Below are 20,751 nucleotides of genomic sequence, written 5' to 3' on the forward strand. Positions count from 1 at the left end.
TCCGAAATTTTTCACGGCAAGCCGAGAGCTGCTGGGGTCTCCCCAGCGTATCAAGTTCGTTCGATCCGACGTCTCCGAATTCCGCCGCCGTGCTCTCCGATACAACCGCACTCCCCGTCCGACCGATTCCGAGCATCGAAGTACACCCCAGTCTGTCGAGCACACTCGCAGAACCATCGAAACCTGCCGCCACAGCTAGGGCTCTTCTCGGCTGGCCGAGTACACTCGGTAGAGAACGGGTACACTCGTTCTTCGACCTGAACGGTCAGAAAATCCTCTCGCGTCAACGCCCGTAATCGTAGACCCGCGTACGCGATTTAAATCGCCGAAATTAAAGGTCCGCGACAACACGTATGATACCGCCGCCCACTGCGCACGCCCCGCGTCACCGAGTTACGCACAGAGATATCAGTATCGTGCCGACCACCGGAGCGATATTTCGGAGTTATATAAAAACTATATATAAAAACTTGTAAACACGCGCCGATCACTGTTCACAGCAAATTCTATTCCGTTTTTTCGGCTATTTGTGTATTTCCATCCGGCACTATACATTGTTATTTCTTTCTTTATTCTAATAAACTGTTGTTATAATACAATTTCGCCTATGATCTAATTTGAATTTTGACATCAAAATTTTGTCTCCAACGTCCTCACTTCCCCACCTGGTAATCGACTGACCGCTATCCGCGCGGGAAAGCGAGACCGTTTTAATGACATATTTATGACGATAATATTTCGTGACAAATGTTACATCAGGAGACACGGTAGTGTCTCGGGTATCAAGTCAACAAGAACACTACCGTATGACTTTCGAGTCGGCGAAATGCGAGCATCCGAAATTATCGGATCTGAATAACGGTTAAACCGATCAAGTTCTAAGTAGGCTTGAGTTCGACTTGCCTAATAAAAGTATTTTTATTTTTCTACGTGCCTCACAAGCGGAGATATTGCTACGCCAAATCCGATTTGGAAATTTGTACTTTAAGAAACGTCGTCATTATCGTCGTCTCCCATTAAAAAGGCATCCCATTAACGTCGTCATTATCGTTCTCATCTATGGTTGCAATTTCTGTCACGGAGACGTCACTGTCCAATGTATACGCACCGGCAGGAATAGTCCTGCGCTCGGCGCGCGGCCGCTACACATATACGCGAAGCGCGTCAGTGCTCCGCAGAGCGCGGAGCGGGAAGAAAAAATAATGGGGGCAATTCGATGTTCCATTTTTAACGTAAGACGCGCGATCGAGAGAAAAAGCATAATCGGACGTGATATCGAATTTCGGTATCCCATTGCTGTCTCATACACTCGACACTAGTGCGAGTGAGAGACCGCGATGTCTCTATACGTCACGCTTTCCTTTCTTTCTCTCTCGTTCTGATTAATTATTGATTATTTAATGATTATTTATTTATTTAATTGATTATTTAAATATATGATTATTAATTGTTTAAATATCGCGTAATAATTCTTTCATAATTTTTATAAAATAATAATTTTTTTATATTTTAAATATATTTTAAATATATTTTAAAAAAAGTTATGTGTAAAATTACAATTATCATTGCGGGTTTGGACATTGAATGTCTTACAGCTATCTTAAGCAGCCGATATTAAAAATTATTTAATAAAGTAATGAATTCGCGAAATTGTATTAAAAAATAAGGAAGATTATATTCAATAATAATAAAAAGTTATTATAAATAAAAATGTGAAAATAATATATATATAAATAATTATTAAAATAAATATTTTTGAAATGAATATTATATTGTAAATTTAAAATTTGAATTTGCAATAATGTGATTATAAAAAGTATTATTTTTATACGTTATTTCACGTTCAATTAAGTAGGTATACTAGGCGGGTTCTAACTCAGAAGCGTTGAGGGGGGTGCGGGTGTGCGGGGGGAACGGACGGCGCGGGGAAGAGGGGAGGGGGAAATCCGAGGCGGCGATCCTTTGAACTGAGCCGCGGGGGGGGGGGGGTAGATAAGATAGTAGGTGAAGGGGATATAAACAAATAGATAAACAAATAGATAAACAAGAAGATAAATATATAGATAAATAAATTGTGACTCGAAGGACATGACGTCACGAGGGGGGGGGGGGGTGTAGTGAAGAAAGACGAGGTGAGATAAATAAATAGTAGGATAAGATAGCAAGGCGATATAAACAAAATGGGCGGTGATATAAAAAATTGGACGCGTGGACATGACGTCAGAGGGGGCCGCCGCCGCCGCCGCCGCCGCCGCCGCCACCGCCGCCGAGTAAAAAATAAATATCTGTCTCTCTCGTATTATCTCTTCCGTTGCGGCTCTCTCTCTTATGGAGAATATTATTTTTCTAATTATTTTATGGTGGGGAAGAAAGAAATGAAAGAAATACATGTTTTTTTGCATATTATATATGTTTATATTTTTTAAACAAATTGAATACATTTTTAAGTGTGAAATTTTTTTATTCACATATGTTTTTCTTATATACTAAAAACTAAAGCTAACAGCTCGCAATCGACGAGTTGACGTCTATCGAATGTATCGCAATCGCGTATCGCGTTCGGCACTTCCTCGGGATCTGTTACAACAGACGCGATGTTGGAGAATCGCGTATACTTGGTATCGATCGTATCGACGAATCTGACGAGTCGATCGAACGTCACATCGATACATTCGTCCAGAGCAAACATTCGACGTAACGTCGATTCGATCATCGTTACGCGTACGTTCAAAGATTCAAGACGTACGAGTGTAACGTCGTTCATCAGACAAATTCTGACGGTTAACGGTCCGACGTTTATAAAATTGTCTTTGTAATCATTTCGCAGCAATTTATAGATATTCCATCGCTGCTCGTAGAGTCCCTTCCACGTTTCGAGAGACAGTATCACTTCCTGTCCCCGATGATCTCCCAGAGCGATCTCCACGTAGCTCGGTGGACCAACGTTGATTCCAATTTCCAGAAATTTGTAACCCGTGGCCGTCAGAGCGTAACGTCTGCTCAGTAAGCGCACCGCGCGACGCTCCACCGAAATACTGTGGAAATTAAATATATAATATTGCACAATATTGAAAAAGAGAAAAAAAAAATAAAAAAAAAATGCAGGTGAAACTTACGCGTTACATTCCTTCTTTTGTTTTTCGCCATTGTACGGTGCACTGTTTCCTTTGGCGGAATACATTGCCTGTTGTTCGAACGATGGAGGAGCGGAGTACCTTTTTTGTCGTGCAGATCGTTCGATGGAGGAGGACTGATCGCATAAATTTTTTTGACATGGCAAACCGTTAATCCCCCCCCCTTTCCCCTCCCCCTTTTTTCTAAGAATTTCATTGTTGCAATCAAACATGTAGCGACATGTTCGCAAAGGAGCGCGATTCGTTCAAATTTTTTTCTAGGAAGAGCCCGTGAAAAGATAGCTCTTCGTAGAAATCGACGTACGTGTCGCGGCGTGTCAAGAGAGAAGCGTCGATACTCCGGTTACTATAAACAAATCGGGGAGACCTATGATGGCTTTTTTTCGCCGAAATCGGCGTACGTGTCGCGGCGTGTCAAGAGAAGCGCCGATAGTCCGGCTGCTATAAACAAATTAGAGAGAGACCTATGATGATGCTCCGACAAGGGACAAAGAAATTGTCGATGATATATAATGGGTCATGCGGTGTGCAGGATCACAGTAGATGGAAGTCTAATGTGTGTGAAAAAATAGTTGACGGTGAAAATGGATAATGTGTTAAATATAGAAAATGTGTTTAATATGGATGAGGAAGACTTTGTGAATATAGTGGACGAAGTGTTTGAAAATGAAGAAGAAATAGAGATTGACAATATTGACATTGATATTGAAGACGAAGAGCACGCATTGTCTGACGATAGCAATTACGTAAGTGATCAAAGTGATGACCTTACGGATTATGCAGAAAAAATTGTTACCCGTTCGGAACTCCTTGCGTTGAATAATAATAAAAAGTATTGTTCAATACAATTTTATTATTCAACGGGTGGTGCATTAACTCTGTGTGCCGAATGCATGGTTCGTCTGGCGGACACTGACATTGGAGTATTGTATGCCGTTAGGAAGCACGAGATAGATACTCTCAATGCGCTAAACAGCCGATTTTGCTCCAATTGCCAACAGTCCGTCTGTATGATAATGCCATGCAACATGTGCCCAATTTGCACAAATTGAAAAAAAGACAACATTGTGAACGAGTCATATGCAAGTGGAAGAGTGTGATGTGATATAAAAACAATATGGAAAGATCATTGGAAGAATTAACAAGTTCTCCGTTATGGGATTCAATCTCTTATCTATCAGTGAACGTAGCGGTGTATTTTATAAAGAGACACTATACCTCAACTCCCCATTTCCCGATTTCTCGTCCAAGAGTTAAGGGACGCTACAATTCGACTCTCTGCTTCTCCGCTCCTTCTGAGAGAGCGGAAATAATTCTGGAAGCGTGCACATATTATCATTATAGAGGACACGCATACAATATATTACTACCTCTCTCGCGGCAAAAAGTAGCAGAGATAATTCCAAGAAGCGATAATCATATATGGTTGTTCTATTCCCATCAATCTCCGGACATGGCGGAAATACAACGCTGTGTATACTGGCTTCGAGTTAAAGCAGCTATAGAAAAAAGAAAAAAAGAAAGTAAAAAAATGTAAAATTGTTTTTTGATGAGACAGTACAACAATTTAAAAGAATCACGATTTTGCAATATGGAACACCTAGAGCGAGTGGAACGCGAGCTGCTGGAGCAGTGCAGCCAAGTCGCTACCTTGGTGGAGTGTTTCGCGTGGTTGCAACGATGTGAGGAGTGCATCGAACAACTCGAAGAACTTAGCCGTGTTATGCGTCCTCGACTCACTGTTGCAAATAGACAATCTGCAGTGGCGAGGATCGCGCGACTCGCGGGTGCAAAAGTACAACTAGAAAGACGTTTCGTGCACGTTGGTGGTGAGTACGCGAGCACCAGTAGAGACAATGGATCTCTCGTTTGGCGAGAAATCAATACGGCATTTGAAAGCCGTATATTGACTGGTGCGGTGATCAATGTGGACTATATCGAACCGCGACAATTTTTAGAAGACGCTGGTGGTGTAGTGCTCGAGCGAGTGCGAGACATTATAGAAAGACACGATAATGTAAAAGTGAACACTGCATTTAACGGCGAGTTTGTGACGGGCGATAAACGCGCGAACAAAAGTATAAACACTAAAAATAGTGAACTCTTTCGAGTGTCAAATTTGGACGAGTGGTACGAGCAGCACGTCATCGAACCCACGTTGGCGTCGCTCGAAGAATTCCAAGAACGCGACAGTGGATGGGCGTTGTCGCGAATTCTAAATTTGACTATAAACGTGAATAAATATAATCCAATGCACGCGGGATGTTACATCGAATTACCGCGGGAAATTATGTTAAAGCGAGCGGTGATCAATGTACGATCCAATGACAATGCGTGTTTCGCGTGGTCGGTGATCGCGGCTCTGCATCCGGCTGAAAGGAATACAAATCGGGAATTGTCGTACCCGCATTATACGACGGTGTTAAATTTGCAAGACATTACGTTTCCGATGACGTTGAACCAAATTAAGAAGTTCGAACATCTCAACGACATCTCAATTAACGTCTACGGTATCAAGGAAAAGGAAATTCTCCCGATACGGCTGACATCAAGGAAGATGGAGAAGCACGCAAATTTATTGTACGTGCAGGATCCGCGCGACGACAACGCGGGGCACTTTGCGTACATCAAAGATCTGTCCCGTCTTGTGAGCTCGCAAATAAACAAGAAGAAATGCAAGAAATACTTTTGCGACCGGTATGTATTTTAACAAATTATATTATGTCTCTTCTAAAATTGTTTATTACATACTAAAAATCATATTGTCCGTTTGCAGATGTCTACATTACTTCAGTTCGTCTGAAAGATTGCAGTCACATACAACGGACTGCGAAAAGATGAACGATTGCGCCATCCGACTGCCGAGCGAGGACGACAAGTGGCTCGAATTCAAGAACCACACGAATAAGGAACGACTTCCATTCATCGTTTACGCGGACTTGGAGTGCGTACTACGGCGAACGGAACCGGCAGAGAGGGAAGACGCATCGTACACCTACCAGCAGCACGAGGTATTTAGCATCGGATACTACGTGCGATGCTCGTACGACGACGCGTTGTCGGTATATCGATTTCGTCGCGACGAAGATTGCGTTGCGTGGTTCGTTCGGCAACTCGAAGATTTGGCGCATCAAATAAAAATTCTATTATCCGCGAATGTACCCATGGAAACGTTGTCGAGAGAGCAGTGGGAGGCATATCGTAGCGCGACGCGTTGTCACATTTGCGAGAAATCATTTGCGTCGGACGACACGCGGGTACGCGATCATTGCCATCTTACCGGTCGTTATCGTGGTCCCGCGCACTTAAATTGTAATCTAAATTATAAAGATTCGTATTGCATTCCCATAGTATTTCACAACTTATCCGGTTATGACGCGCATTTTATCATCACGGAAATAGCGTTCGAAGGCAGGATCGACGTGCTGCCGATAACAAAAGAAAAATATATTTCGTTTACAAAACACGTTCAAGATACCACCGAGAGATCAGATTCGCGAAATTGCGTACGCTTGCGGTTCATAGATTCGTACAAATTTTTAAATACCAGCCTTGATAAACTGGCATCTTTTCTAACGAAAGAAAAATTAAAAATTTTACGTTCCAAATTTTCCACGGTCTCAAACGAAAATTTTGATTTGTTGACGCGCAAAGGTGTCTTTCCGTACGAATACGTGGATCGCGCGGACAAGCTGCAGGACACGCACCTACCACCGCGCGAATCGTTCTATAGCTCGTTGACCGGTGACACGGTGTCGGAGAACGACTACGCGCACGCCGCGAACGTCTGGCAGCGGTTCTCCATCCGAACGCTCGGCGAATACAGCGATCTATATCTCAAGACCGATGTCTTGTTATTGGCCGACGTTTTCGAAACTTTCCGCGAAAGTTGCGTCGCGAGTTATGGACTCGATCCCGCGCATTACTACACATTGCCAGGTTTCACGTGGGACGCCATGTTGAAACATACGCGCGTAAAATTTGAGTTGCTCATCGACATCGATATGGTTATGTTTATCGAACGCGGTATACGCGGCGGTCTCAGTCAATGTTCCGGCAGATACGCGCAGGCCAATAACAAGTACATGCGTTCGTACGACCCGTCGAAACCGTCATCATACCTTATGTACTTTGACGTAAATAATCTGTACGGATGGGCGATGTGTCAACCGCTGCCCTATGCCGAATTTCGATGGATGGAAGACGTTGAGAACTTTGACGCGAGCGCGATCGCTCCGGATTCGTCTACGGGTTATATTCTCGAGGTCGATCTCGAGTATCCGTATCATTTACGATCGACACACTGACCTACCTTTCTGTCCGGCGCGCGATAAACCACCCGGCACGCGGCAGAATAAACTTCTCGCGACGTTATACGATAAGAAGCGGTACGTCATCCATTATCGCAACCTGCAGCAATGTACGCGCCATGGTCTTCGTATCGCAAAGATACATCGCGTACTACAATTTGCTCAATCCGCCTGGCTCCGCGATTATATCGAACTCAATACACACTTTAGAACGTACGCGAAAAACGAATTTGAGAAAAATTTGTACAAATTAATGAACAACGCGGTATTCGGTAAAACAATGGAAAATGTGCGCAATCACGTCGACGTTAAACTTTTGACCAAATGGGACGGACGGTATGGCGCGGAGGCAATGATCGCGAAACCAAATTTCCACAGCCGCAGCGTCTTTGCGGAAAACTTAATCGCCGTCGAAATGCGTAAACTCGAGGTAAAATTCAACAAGCCGATTTACGTGGGTATGTGTATACTCGACATATCGAAAATCTGCTTGTACGAATTTCACCACGAATACATGTCACCGCTGTATCGCGAGAAATGTAAGATCATGTACACCGACACGGATAGTCTCGTATACCACATCGAGTGCGATGATGTGTACGAGGCGATGAAACGCGATATCGCTAGATTCGATACGAGCGATTATCCGACGGACAACGCGTACGGGATGCCTCTCGCGAATAAAAAAGTACCCGGTCTAATGAAGGATGAGAATAACGGTGCGATAATGACGGAATTCGTCGGACTCAGAGCGAAGATGTACGCGGTGAGGGTGGACGGTAGAAAAGACATTAAAAAGGCGAAAGGTGTAAAGAATAACGTCGTAACGCGAACAATAACGTTCGACGATTATACGCGGTGCTTGAACGAAGAGATCGAAATGACTCGTCGCCAGTCGTGTATAAGATCCAAGCTACACCAAGTATACACGGTGTCCGAGTCGAAAATCGCTCTGAGTCCGTACGACGACAAAGGATACATCGTACCGGATTCAACGGAGACGTTACCGTGGGGACATTGGCGGATTCCGTTGTAATATATATATACATGTTTATACAATGTACATATATTTTTATATTTTTTATATAGTTTATATGTATGCATATATGCACGTATGTATGTATGTATGTATGTATGTATGTATGTATGTACCTATGTATCATATCTATGTATGTATGTATGAACGTATGTATTCTTGTAGTTTTATACTGTTATATATGTAGTATAGATGTATGTATTTTTTGTAGTTTTTATATGTAGTTTGTACAATAAAATTTAGTTGTTCAAATTTAGTTGTTCAAATTTATTTTATATATACTTTATAATAGCAACCGAGATCCTGCTTGCTGAGGAATTAGCTTTAATTCTCTCTTCGATTTATTTAATTTATACTCGGCTTAATACATATAGTTTTACATGTGTTCTCGTAAGTTACATACATGTATAGTTTAAAAAAAATGTAATGGAAGAAAAAAATAATAAAAACTCTTTGTATACATGTATACAGTGTATATTTATTTTTTAATACATTATAAAAATAAAAAATGAATTAAATCACACTGCTTTTGTTTATCCATGAGTTATGCGATCTATCGAATCCCAGCCACTTGACGTAAACCTTGTCTCCCTTCCTGCGTAGTACTTTCTCCACGAGATACACGTCCGGATGAGTCGCGCGATGCAATTCGTGCTCGTAGAACGCGCCCGCGACCGATTTTCCGCGATAATCCTCGAGCAGATAAGTTACGGGATTAGTACGTTGCACTTTAACGATCTTAAACACCTCGGTAGTCCAATTTGGCGTGTAACCTTTTTCGAAAAGTGTCTTGTACTTGCTCACGCGTACCGATTCGCCTACTTTGAATTTTGCTGGACCTGCGATCTTTATCGCGCTGTATACCGTATCCAAGAGTCTTTTGGCGATCGCGGGAGTTGCGTCAACGGGTCGCATGCCGATAGTGCGATGCTTGCGCGCGTTGTAATCTGACACGAGACGCGGTAGCGCGTCGACCCACTTATAAGTGCCGTTGAGCGTAAACATCTTCCACATGTCGTTCTTAAGCGTGCGATTGAATCGCTCGACGATCGATGCCTTCAACACCGTATACGTGGAATAATGATTAACGTTGTGTTTTTTCAAGAGTTTTTGCACATCGGCATGGTAAAATTCCTTTCCCATATCCGTTTGCAAGTTTCTCGGGCATCTTCCGCTCTCTCGAATTATCTTAGCGATAGCGTTAGCCGTCTCGCTTCCGACCTTGCTCTTGAGCGGTACGGCCCAGGCGTACTTGCTCAACGCATCGATGACGGTGAGTATGTAGTGATGACCTCTGTTGAAACTCGAGTACGGACGCATCTCGACGATGTCAGCCTGCCACAGATCGTCGTATCCTCGAATTATGACACGTCTTCGTGGAAAATTTCTCCTCGCCGGAGCGTGCAATTCCTCAACGAGTCGTCGCCTCTCGGAGCTAATATTTTTTTCACGTCCATCGGATCGCATGTTTCAACGATGTTTAATAGTAAAGATAAGATATACAATTTAAAATTGTTTTTTTCCTCACTGACGTTAATCGACTGGCTCGTTTCATCGATACGCGATTAATTTATAATAATGCCGGCTTCGCGAAGTTCCTCGATGATCGACAGCATCTCGTTGTCGTGAGCGTTGTTACCAGCTCGGTGCGAAGCGTCGAGCAATCGGAGTCGATCCACCAGTTCGTTGGGATCGTCCCAATGCATGTAATCGATCTTGTTGTCGTTTAACTTCATGGCGGTTGGTATATTGCTCACGCCTGCACCCTTTTTACGCCCGCTACTTCCATACGTAGATACGAGCGGAGCGATGATGTTAATATACTTCGATCCCCTATTGCCCTTGATGGGATTATGGGCGCTGTGACCACGTCTATGAGCATTTGTTGTTAACAATATACTTTTATACGTTTGTTTGTCATCCTCGGTAAAAACCGCGTCATCGGGAAGTCTCTTGAAGATCAATTCGTACAATCCTGGTGTACCATTGTATCTCACATTGTCTATGATTATGGAGTCATTTTTGTCAACGTCAAATTTCTTGTCACCAAGCATCGCACCACTGTCTTTATCGAAATAAACACCGTATACGCGATCAAATGTATCGTTTTTTCCATTATCATCGAGAAGAGGGCTTACGTACTTTTGCCCTAATGGTCCCAGCTGATTATGCAACGCTTCTCGACCTTGTTGCGTTTGCAGACTCTGTTTGATGGTTGTTTCGAATGACAGTTCACTGGCGTCTTTTGTTTCGAAAACATCTTCCTTTTGCAGGAACAGCGGTGGTTCTTTCGGTGGATCTTTCGATGGTTGTATCGGTGTAGACTCGAACACGAGTGAATCTGACGCGGCTTTCAATTCTTTCGTTGTACGTCGTTTTTTAGACTGCGGCGTTAATTTCAACCATCCAACATCCGTCCAATATGAATCCTTGTCAGTAGTAGTAATAATATCGTTATCGTTGTCGTCATCGCTGTCTTCACGTTTTTGTTTTTTCTTAATACCGAGATCCTTTGCTTCTCTTTCAATCGATTGAGATTCCTCGGTTTTTTCAACAATCTGTTTTAGAGGTTCGACGATGGGCTTGAAGCGTTTCTCCAACGCTGTATCTTCAGCTATTTTACCAATTTTTAAAGCGCGATATTTTTTGCGAATCGAATCGCTCGTTTTCGCAATCTGTTTCGCTATTTTCTCGCGATCTTTGGTGTTATCCATGTTGCCTGCTCCACGTATCGACATCGATTAACCACGTTACGGTACCGCGAACGTATTAAATTCCTTTCTGTATCGCCCATTGATAAGCGGACTGTCCTTATCTATCACTAGAAATCCATACTCGCGCTGCCAACAATCGCGGCATAACGCACAGAATTCATCGTATGACATGTCGGTATTCACGTGATCGTTGTAAACATGTTTCAAGTTGGTACCATCCTGTTTGAACAGAATCAGCAGGTTCGCATTGTCGCGTATCAGATGTTTAGGTATCCTCGCGTACGTCTGACAGAGATAGAAGCAATCGACGTTCGAGTGGCGGCCCATCGAAAAGTATTCTCTCACAGCATCTTGCTTATCGCAACGTCGTCAAAGACGAAGATCGAATTGGGACGTGCCTCGCTCGGTGGAATGACGTCACTGTTGTTGGAGAACGTAAAGTAGCCGATTTCTTCTATCGATGTTAGTAAATTTTCCAAGTATCGATATTTCGGTTGTTGCAGCGATTTCGAGTATACGTACACGTTCTCGAAACGTACACCGTGCGGACTCTCGAGCAAGCTTATGAGAACGTTGGTTTTACCACAATTCGACGGTCCGCAAATGATGGCGCGTATAGTACTCGGTAACATTTCACCGTGCTTGCGCTCCGTCGCGATGTCTCCCATCATTCGCGCTCTCTCGTCACAGTTCGCGACGCGTATCGTCAGCGGCTGCCGTACAAATTTCATGTTCGCACTGCGTTATCTAGGCTTCGATCGAACGCCTATTTATAGGCGCGCGAAACCACGAATCGCTCAGTAGCACAAATGTATCTCGCGCTGTCGTATCCCTCCGATATTCGGGATTTGAGCGCTGAGCAGTTGCAATATATACCGAAGGTCGTACTGTTACGCGTGTGCGGTAATTATATCGATCACGTGTGGGACAAGCTTCCGGAGTATATAAAGGCGGATTTGGAGGTTCAAACCTATCGTCATTGCGTCGAGCATTATAATCAATCGTGGGATCGAGATCATATAGACGGTCCTGCACCGAAGATAAAGGATTGTGGCCTATGCCAGTAACAGCGTCAAACGAAGGCTACATTGGAGGTCTGCTCAATCGAGCGATAAACGCGCTTCCTTTCGAACTACATATCCCCGGCTATCAGTTTTGCGGTCCGGGTACTCGGCTGAAAAAGCGATTAGCCAGAGGTGAAACGGGCATAAATCCACTGGACGCGGCGTGCCGTGAACACGACATTGCGTATTCTCAGAGCAACGATCTCACCGACAGACACGCGGCGGACAAGGTACTCGCCGATAAAGCCTTAGGACGCGTCATCGCGAGAGATTCGGCTCTGAGCGAGAAAGCTGCAGCTGCAGCCGTTTGGACAGCGATGAAAGCCAAGACCAAGATCGGCATGGGTATGAAGACGAAGAAAAAAACCGGCAAAAAAAAGAAACGAATACTTCCAACGGCGAAACGAGGTGGTGTGTTACCGATTTTGCCAATTTTGGGCGCTCTCGGGTCCTTAATCGGCGGAGCGGCCAGCGTGGCGAAAGCGATAAACGACAGGAAAGTCGCGCAACGTCGCGCGATGGAAACGCACGGACAGGGACTGTATCTCGCTCCGTACAAATACGGACGAGGACTGTATCTCGCCCCGTACAAAGGCGGACGAGGCGTAACAGCGAAAAAACGACAAAAAGAAAAAAAAACGCCAAAGAGACGATAAAAATACCTACGGGTGTAACCACCAATGTACAATTGGACCAGCTGGCGAAGCGTATGCGCGTACCGTACTTTAGAGGTGTTTTCATGCGTGACGCATTACCGATTAGCGGCGCGCGTCGAAATGAAAACGGTATCGTAAATCTGGACGACACGACGGGCCCCGGTACTCATTGGGTAGCGTACGCAAAGAGAAACAATCGCGTTGTGTACTTTGACAGTTTTGGTAATCTTCGACCGCCCAAGGAACTGATACGATATTTCGGAGACGATGCTACGATAGAGTACAATCGAACGTCCTATCAGACGTACGATCAGAGCATCTGCGGACAGCTGTGCTTGTGGTTTCTTCTCCAAAACGGTCGACGCGCGTGAATTTATAAAGTCCGACAAAATGTCGCGGCGTCTCAGTATTCGTCGAACGCTTTTTCTATCATGTCGCTGACGCTTACGCTGAGCGGGAAGAGCAGCGTTCTCGCGACAAATTACTCTCCAGCCATAGATTTGAGCGACGATGACTACGAGCTTGGTCTAACAATTTTGGAAACTTATCACACGATACCGAATGTAAACGCTTCGAATAATACATTTTATTTTGGCAAAGACGATGCAGAAATTACGATTCCCGAGGGGTCGTATGAACTGCATGCCATAAATGAATTTTTGAAACGTGAGATTTTACGGAAACGTCCGCGACGCGACGCGCCCGAGAGTAACGCTGGTGACACCGCGTGCGGCGATGACGAGATTGGAGAATACCCGATAGTGCTCCGCGCAAATTACAACACGATGAGGTGTGAAATTAAATGCGCCTACAGAATAAACTTTAACAAGCCTCGTAACATTGGATCGTTGCTGGGTTTCTCGAGGCGTATACTGCAACCGCGAAGGTGGCACGAATCGGACGTGTCGATCAACATAATGAACGTAAACATTATCCGTGTAGAGTGCAACGTGACCGCGGGCGCATACAGCAACGACAAAAGTGTGCACACGATACACGAATTTTCACCGAGCGTGCCGCCAGGATATAAGATATCGGAAAGGCCGATGCAGATCATTTATCTGCCAGTCATCGTACGGAGCATTACGGAGCTAACGATACGCATTGTTGACCAGAACGGACGATTGCTCGATTTCAGAGGAGAAGAGATCACCGTCAGATTGCACGTACGACGGCGACAGCGATAACGCGAGCGTGACATTTGAGATGCTCGTGTTGAACGAAGCGAGGCATACGCAGAGAGATAACGCATCTTGTTTTACAAAGAAAACATCGATCGACAATATTCGCTCATTCGGCTGCATCAAGAAGAGGAAGAAACTTAACGCGTCGAACGTTAAATTTTTACAAGCTTTAGGATTCGCGGTGCGCAACTTGTGAAATGACTGATATCCTAAACATCGAAGACGAGCCAATCTTCGACGATCACATCGTCAAGATTGAGACTCATGCGTACAACCCGTTCGCCAATACGACGTTCGGGTACAGCGATGAGATAAGAATACCTATACAGCAACAGGATCTGTACACATTGCCGTACGAAAGCTTTCTATATATCGAGGGAAAACTAACGAAGAACAGAGTTGTCGAGGGATCTGATGTGGTGCTGGGAAATAATTTTGTCGCGTTCCTGTTCGATGAGATTCGATACGAGCTTGATGGTGTGGAGATTGATCGTAACAGAAACGTGGGCGTAACCAGCACGCTCAAACATTACGTAACGACATCATCCGACAGAAGCGTGATTCTGAGGAATGCCGGTTGGGATGCGCATACCAGCGCGGATGGATATTTTAACTTTTGCGTACCTCTCTACGCACTGTTGGGATTTTGCGAGGATTACAGACGCGTGATAATCAACGCTCGTCACGAATTGATCTTGATACGATCTCGTAACGACAACAATTGCCTGATGGGAAATTCGGCGTTGGATCCCGTGATCGACTTATTCAAGATACAATGGCGAATGCCGCACGTGTTATTGAGCGAGATAAAAAAACTATCGATGCTGCGCACTTTGGAGAGCGGACGATACTTGAGCATGGCTTTTCGCTCGTGGGATCTGTACGAGTTTCCGCTGTTACAGCGTACAACCAAGCATTCGTGGGCCATCAAGACCGCTACTCAGCTCGAGAAACCGCGATACGTCATCTTTGCTCTGCAAACAGGTCGCAAAAATGTCATGGCTGAGGACACGAGCCGATTCGACGACTGCAACTTAACCAACGTGAAACTCTATCTGAACTCGGAATGTTATCCGTACGACGATATGCATCTTGATTTCGACAAAAACAGATGGTCCGTGTTGTATGAAACGTACGCGCGTTTCTGCAAGGGTTACTACGGATACGAGTATCTCGAGCCGAGTCTCACCGTCACGTCTTTTCTACATAACGGTCCATTCGTAATCATCGATTGTTCTCGACAAAACGAATCGGTCAAGAGCGCAACCGTGGACGTGAGATTGGAATTTGAGACTAAGGAGAACGTACCGATGAATACCATCGCGTACTGTCTCATTATACACGATCGCGTGGTTCACTACAATCCGTTGACCAATGTTGTACGCAAGATCACCTAAGAGCATCGCTGGCACATGAGAGAGAGAGACAATAAAATCTACGATACATCGAAATCGACCGCAGTCTCGAAAAAGTGCTCGTCATGGTCGTGCCAACGTTCGTAGATCTGCAAGGTTTTTTCGTTGGAGGACAATTTGTTGTAAAGGAGTTTGCCGCTCTCAGAAAACGGACCGTTCTCTCTCACTATATTTTCGCAAACCCTATACCATGGCATTTCCTCGCAAGTGCCGACAAGTCTCGCGCACGTTGGGTGATACGTCATCACCATAGACTACAATGGGACGACGGAACGATTCCATACAGCAAAGCTAAGAGTTTGATTACAAAGGCTGTGCATGGAACGGAAGAAGACGACGACGCCGACGATAACAGCGATGCTGTCGTATATGTCAAGGGACACGAAAAACGACAATGGCTGTGGAATTTGCTTCTGGACGATGAGCGCGTGTACATCGAGACTCTGGATGCTGATTACGAAAACGTAGATTCTCTAAACAATCTGGACGCTGATAATACTATGCGATGCGGATATCACTATACTAATTGCGCATTACAAAATGTATTCAAATTATTTAATTGGTGGTCAGATAACCATGAATAAAATAAATATGATATACGGATTATGTTTTTTATTTCTTTTCCATGCGTTGATAATTCTAACGATCGCCGTACCGCTTCTTATCATATAACGCCGAGAAGTTTATTTTGTCGGGATGACTCGCGCGCGTCGAGCAGGAATGTAGGTCAGTGTGTCGGGCATGGACATGACAAAGAAATTGAATCATGATTTAAAAAAGTGAAAAATTTTTTTAAAAATGTTATTATTAATATATTAATTTTGTTATTAATATTTTAATGAATATTTTTAAGAAAAATTAATATCAGGTGAAATGGATTAAATATAATATGCAAAAAACATGTATTTCTTTCATTTCTATCTTCCCCATCATAAAATAATTAGAAAAATAATATTCTCCATAAGAGAGAGAGCCGCAACGGAAGAGATAATACGAGAGAGATATTTATTTTTTTTACTCGGCGGCGGTGGCGGCGGCGGCGGCGGCCCCCTCTGACGTCATGTCCACGCGTCCAATTTTTTATATCACCGCCCATTTTGTTTATATCGCCTTGCTATCTTATCCTACTATTTATTTATCTCACCTCGTCTTTCTTCACTACACCCCCCCCCCCTCATGACGTCATGTCCTTCGAGTCACAATTTATTTATCTATATATTTATCTTCTTGTTTATCTATTTGTTTATCTATTTGTTTATATCCCCTTCACCTACTATCTTATCTACCCCCCCCCCCCCGCGGCTCAGTTCAAAGGATCGCCGCCTCGGATTTCCCCCTCCCCTCTTCCCCGCGCCGTCCGTTCCCCCCGCACACCCGCACCCCCCTCAACGCTTCTGAGTTAGAACCCGCCTAGTATACCTACTCAATTATATCATTTTTATACACACTTTTAATTGTAAATGTAATTCTACAATCTTATTTACACAAGAAGTTAGCTTTCTTTCAACATTACAAATTTATAAATGCGCGGAAAACTATTACAACGAATCTTCAAACCCACAATGACAGTTGTAATTTTATATATAATTTTTTTTTAAATGTATAATAGAAGAATTATTACGCAACTATAATTAAATAATCAATTAAATCAATAATTAGATAATCATTAAGTAATCTATAATTAATTATTTAATAATTATTTAATTATTGATTTAATTAATTATTTAATTATGATTGCGTAGTAATTCTTCTATTATATATTTTAAAAAGAATTATACGTAAGTGTCGGTCCACAATAGATGATTTAAGCTTTAAGAAGTAAGAAATTGACCAATTATAATCGAATATGAAAAGAATAATCGATTATGATTGGTCAATTTTTTACGGTTTAAAGATTAAATACTTATTGTGGACCGACACTAATATTACAACTATCATTGCTAATTTGAAGACTCATGTAACAGTTTTACGCGCATTTTTAAATTTGCAACGTGCAAATAAACTCTTGTGCTATAAGATTATAGGATTACATTTACAATTAAATGTAAATATGTAGAAATGATATAATGTAAGTGTCGGTCCACAATAGGTGATTTAAGATTTAAGAAGTAAGAAATTGACCAATTATAATCAAATATGAAAAGAATAATCAACTATGATTGGTCAATTTCTTACGACTTAAAGATTAAATACTTATTGTGGACCGACACTAACGTGAAATAATACTTTTATCTCTAGAAATAATATTTTTTATAATTATATTATTACAATTTTAAACTTACAATATAGTATTCATTTCGAACATATTTATTTTAATTTTTACATTTTTATTTATATTTAATAACTTTTTATTATTATTGAATATAATCTGTCTTATTTTTCAATACATATTTCGCGAATTTATTATTTTTTAAAATTATTTTTAATATCGGCTGCTTGAGATAGGAAGGTATTCAATATTTGAATAGGAGTGCGAGCAAGACACGGTGTTGCCTGCTTTCTATAACTCTTAACAATACTGTTATTGTTATGTTGTCATTGCGAATAAAATATAGTTAAAAAAAGCTGCGCAACCGTGTACACGCACCGGCTGGAATAGTGTCTGTGCGCTCGGCGTGCGGCTGCTACACATACACACGAAGTTGCGAAGTCCGTGCTCCGCAGAGCGCGAAGGAGATCGCGGAGCGGAGGGAAAAAATAGTAGGGGCAATTCGATGTTGCATCCTTAACACGAGACGCACGATCGAGAGAGAAAGCATAAACGAACGTGATACCGATTTCGGTGTCTCTTTGCTGTCTCACACACTCGACGCTAACGCAAGTGAGAAACCGCGGTGTCTCTATACGTTGCGCTTTTCTATCTTTCCCTCTCGTTCTGATTAATTATTGATTATTCAATAATTATTTATTCATTTAATTGATTATTTAAATATAATTATTAATTATTTAATTATCGCGTAATAATTCTTTTATTATATATTAAAAAAAAAAGTTACATGTAAAATTACAACTATCATTGCGGATTTGGACATCGAATATCTTACTGTATTCAAAAACTGTATCAAACTGTATTCAAAAATAAGGAAGATTATATATTCAATAATAATAAAAAAGTTATTAGTAAATAAAAATGTGAAAATCAAAATAAGTATTTTTTAAAATGAATATTATGTTGTAAATTTAAAATTTGAATAATCAAATTATATAAAAATTTGCAATAATCTAATTATATAAAATATTATTTCTATACGTAAAAGTATTCTTTCATGTTACATTATATCGCTCGTTTTTTGTTCTCTATCCTATTTATTCTCGTTGTGCTTATTATAGAAAAAAAATGTCAAGTATAAAAGTTACAAGATGTGCTTTTCGAATATAAAAAGATGGTTAATGCTACAAAATGTCTGATATCATTATAAAATTATCTTTTTACAAAAAGGTAAAAAAAGGTATAGTAAGATTATTTATTAAATATAGTAAGATTATTTATTTATTTAATTGATTATTTAAATATGATTATTAATTATTTAATTATAGCGTAATAATTCTTTTATATATTTTTTTTATATATTTTAAAAAAAGTTACGTGTAAAATTACAATTATCATTGCGGTTTTGGACATTGAATGTTTTACAGCTATCTCAAGCAGCCGATATTAAAAATTATTTTAAAAAATAATGAATTCGCGAAACTGTATTCAAAAATAAGGAAGATTATATTCAATAATAATAAAAAGTTAGTAAATAAAAATGTGAAAATCAAAATAAATATTTTTCAAATGAATATTATGTTGTAAATTTAAAATTTGAATTTGCAATAATGTAATTATATAAAATATTATTTTTATACGTAAAAGTATTATTTCACATTACATTATATCGTATTATTTCTATATACTTATATTTAATTGTAAATCTTATAACACAAGAAGTTTATTTGCACCTTGTAAATTTAAAAATCCGCGTAAAACTGTTACATGAGTCTCCAAATTATCTGCAACGATAGTAATAATTTCACACGTAAATTCTTTTTAAAATGTATAGTAGAAGAATTACTACGCAAAATTAAATAATCAATTAAATCAATAATTAAATTAATTATTGATTATTTAATGATTATCTAATTATTGATTTAACTGATTATTTAATTATGATTGCGTAATAATTCTTCTATTTATAAAAAGTTATGTGTAAAATTACAACTATATATAATCACACAGATAAAAAGATTATTTAAATTATTTCTTGTATACAGTTACTGAAATATCATCCATTTAACACACAAAATTTATTAAATTAATTTTTTATTACAGGTTTTAACAGCTGTATATTTTATTAATCTTTCTACCAGTGTAAAATATTAATATGGTTAATATGGTTAATTATAGCGATATCAAACACAAAATGTTTGATATTACTATAAAATTATCTTTTTACAAAAAGATAAAAAAGGGTATCAAATATAATCAAATATAAGGGTATCAAATATAATAAGATCTTATTTAAATCTAAATAAAAAGTGTTACATCATAATCTTATTAAATTCAAATAGTATCTAATATTCAACCTTAATGTGTATATCATTTAAAAGATTAATCATATAAAAGATTTGATATCAAAAATGTGGCGCCAAGTTATAGTCTTATTACCTCGAAAGTTAAATAAACAATTGCTTTTAAATAATGTAAATTAATCAATTAATGATTCTTTGTATTCTCATTAAAATCTTCTTATTCTAAAATCCAAGTGATAATCAACTTAATTAATATGTAGTAGTAGTAATTTTATTTCTTGGCCTTTATGGGGTACAAGAGGACCCCCATTCCTCTCACAAACTTCTCATACACGCCATACATGAACTCCGCACACTACGCCGCTCGCTTCTGCCGTACATCGCCGCCGCACGCCGCCGCCGCACACCCCTCACCACTCCTTCCCATCCTTTTCACCACTCTCCTCCTTTGCATACTCACTTTCCTTCACTCTCACTCTCTTCCTCTCACTCCCTTCTCCCTCTCATTCCTCCTCTCTCTCCCTCTTATACTTGCCTTCCATCCGTCCGTCTTCAGTCTCCCCTTCCCTCTCCTCTCCCTCCTCCTCCCTCCTTATCTGCAATCTCTTCATCCAACCTTCCCCCTTCCGTCCTCCTCTAAAATTTCTAAAATCCTTTCCCTTCCTCCCTCCCTCTCCTCCTTCATACACACCTCTACCACGTGCTCCTGTGTTTTCTCTGCCCAGC

The 20,751-nt window shown here is 41.0% G+C and overlaps 3 protein-coding genes across 5 annotated transcripts in view; 1 reads left to right on the forward strand and 2 right to left on the reverse strand.

Annotated features, from left to right (window-relative positions):
• Positions 1-20,751, reverse strand: part of LOC105422411 (lachesin) — a 707,047-nt gene that overhangs the window by 500,765 nt on the left and 185,531 nt on the right. The window lies entirely within an intron of this gene.
• On the reverse strand, positions 2,180-3,288 carry LOC148935224 (uncharacterized). The gene is made up of 2 exons (XM_089081484.1): positions 3,117-3,288; positions 2,180-3,035 (listed from the first exon to the last, which is right to left on the reverse strand). Exons 1-2 carry the CDS (start codon positions 3,179-3,181, stop codon positions 2,480-2,482), a joined length of 621 nt encoding a protein of 206 aa, XP_088937610.1. The 5' UTR covers positions 3,182-3,288; the 3' UTR covers positions 2,180-2,479.
• On the forward strand, positions 4,679-5,884 carry LOC148935225 (uncharacterized). The gene has a single exon (XM_089081483.1). It carries the CDS (start codon positions 4,684-4,686, stop codon positions 5,842-5,844), a length of 1,161 nt encoding a protein of 386 aa, XP_088937609.1. The 5' UTR covers positions 4,679-4,683; the 3' UTR covers positions 5,845-5,884.

The sequence above is a fragment of the Pogonomyrmex barbatus genome, unplaced genomic scaffold (assembly GCF_055798465.1).
Source record: "Pogonomyrmex barbatus isolate J1 unplaced genomic scaffold, ASM5579846v1 scaffold5, whole genome shotgun sequence".
NCBI lineage: Eukaryota > Metazoa > Arthropoda > Insecta > Hymenoptera > Formicidae > Pogonomyrmex > Pogonomyrmex barbatus.

Excerpts from the sequence above, each read along its gene's own strand:
- LOC148935224 (XM_089081484.1), bottom strand. The coding sequence starts at position 3,181 with ATGTATTCCGCCAAAGGAAACAGTGCACCGTACAATGGCGAAAAACAA. Across the intron at positions 3,036-3,116 it reads CAAAAGAAGGAATGTAACGC|TATTTCGGTGGAGCGTCGCG; the intron begins GTAAGTTTCACC and ends TAATTTCCACAG.
- LOC148935225 (XM_089081483.1), top strand. The coding sequence starts at position 4,684 with ATGAGACAGTACAACAATTTAAAAGAATCACGATTTTGCAATATGGAA.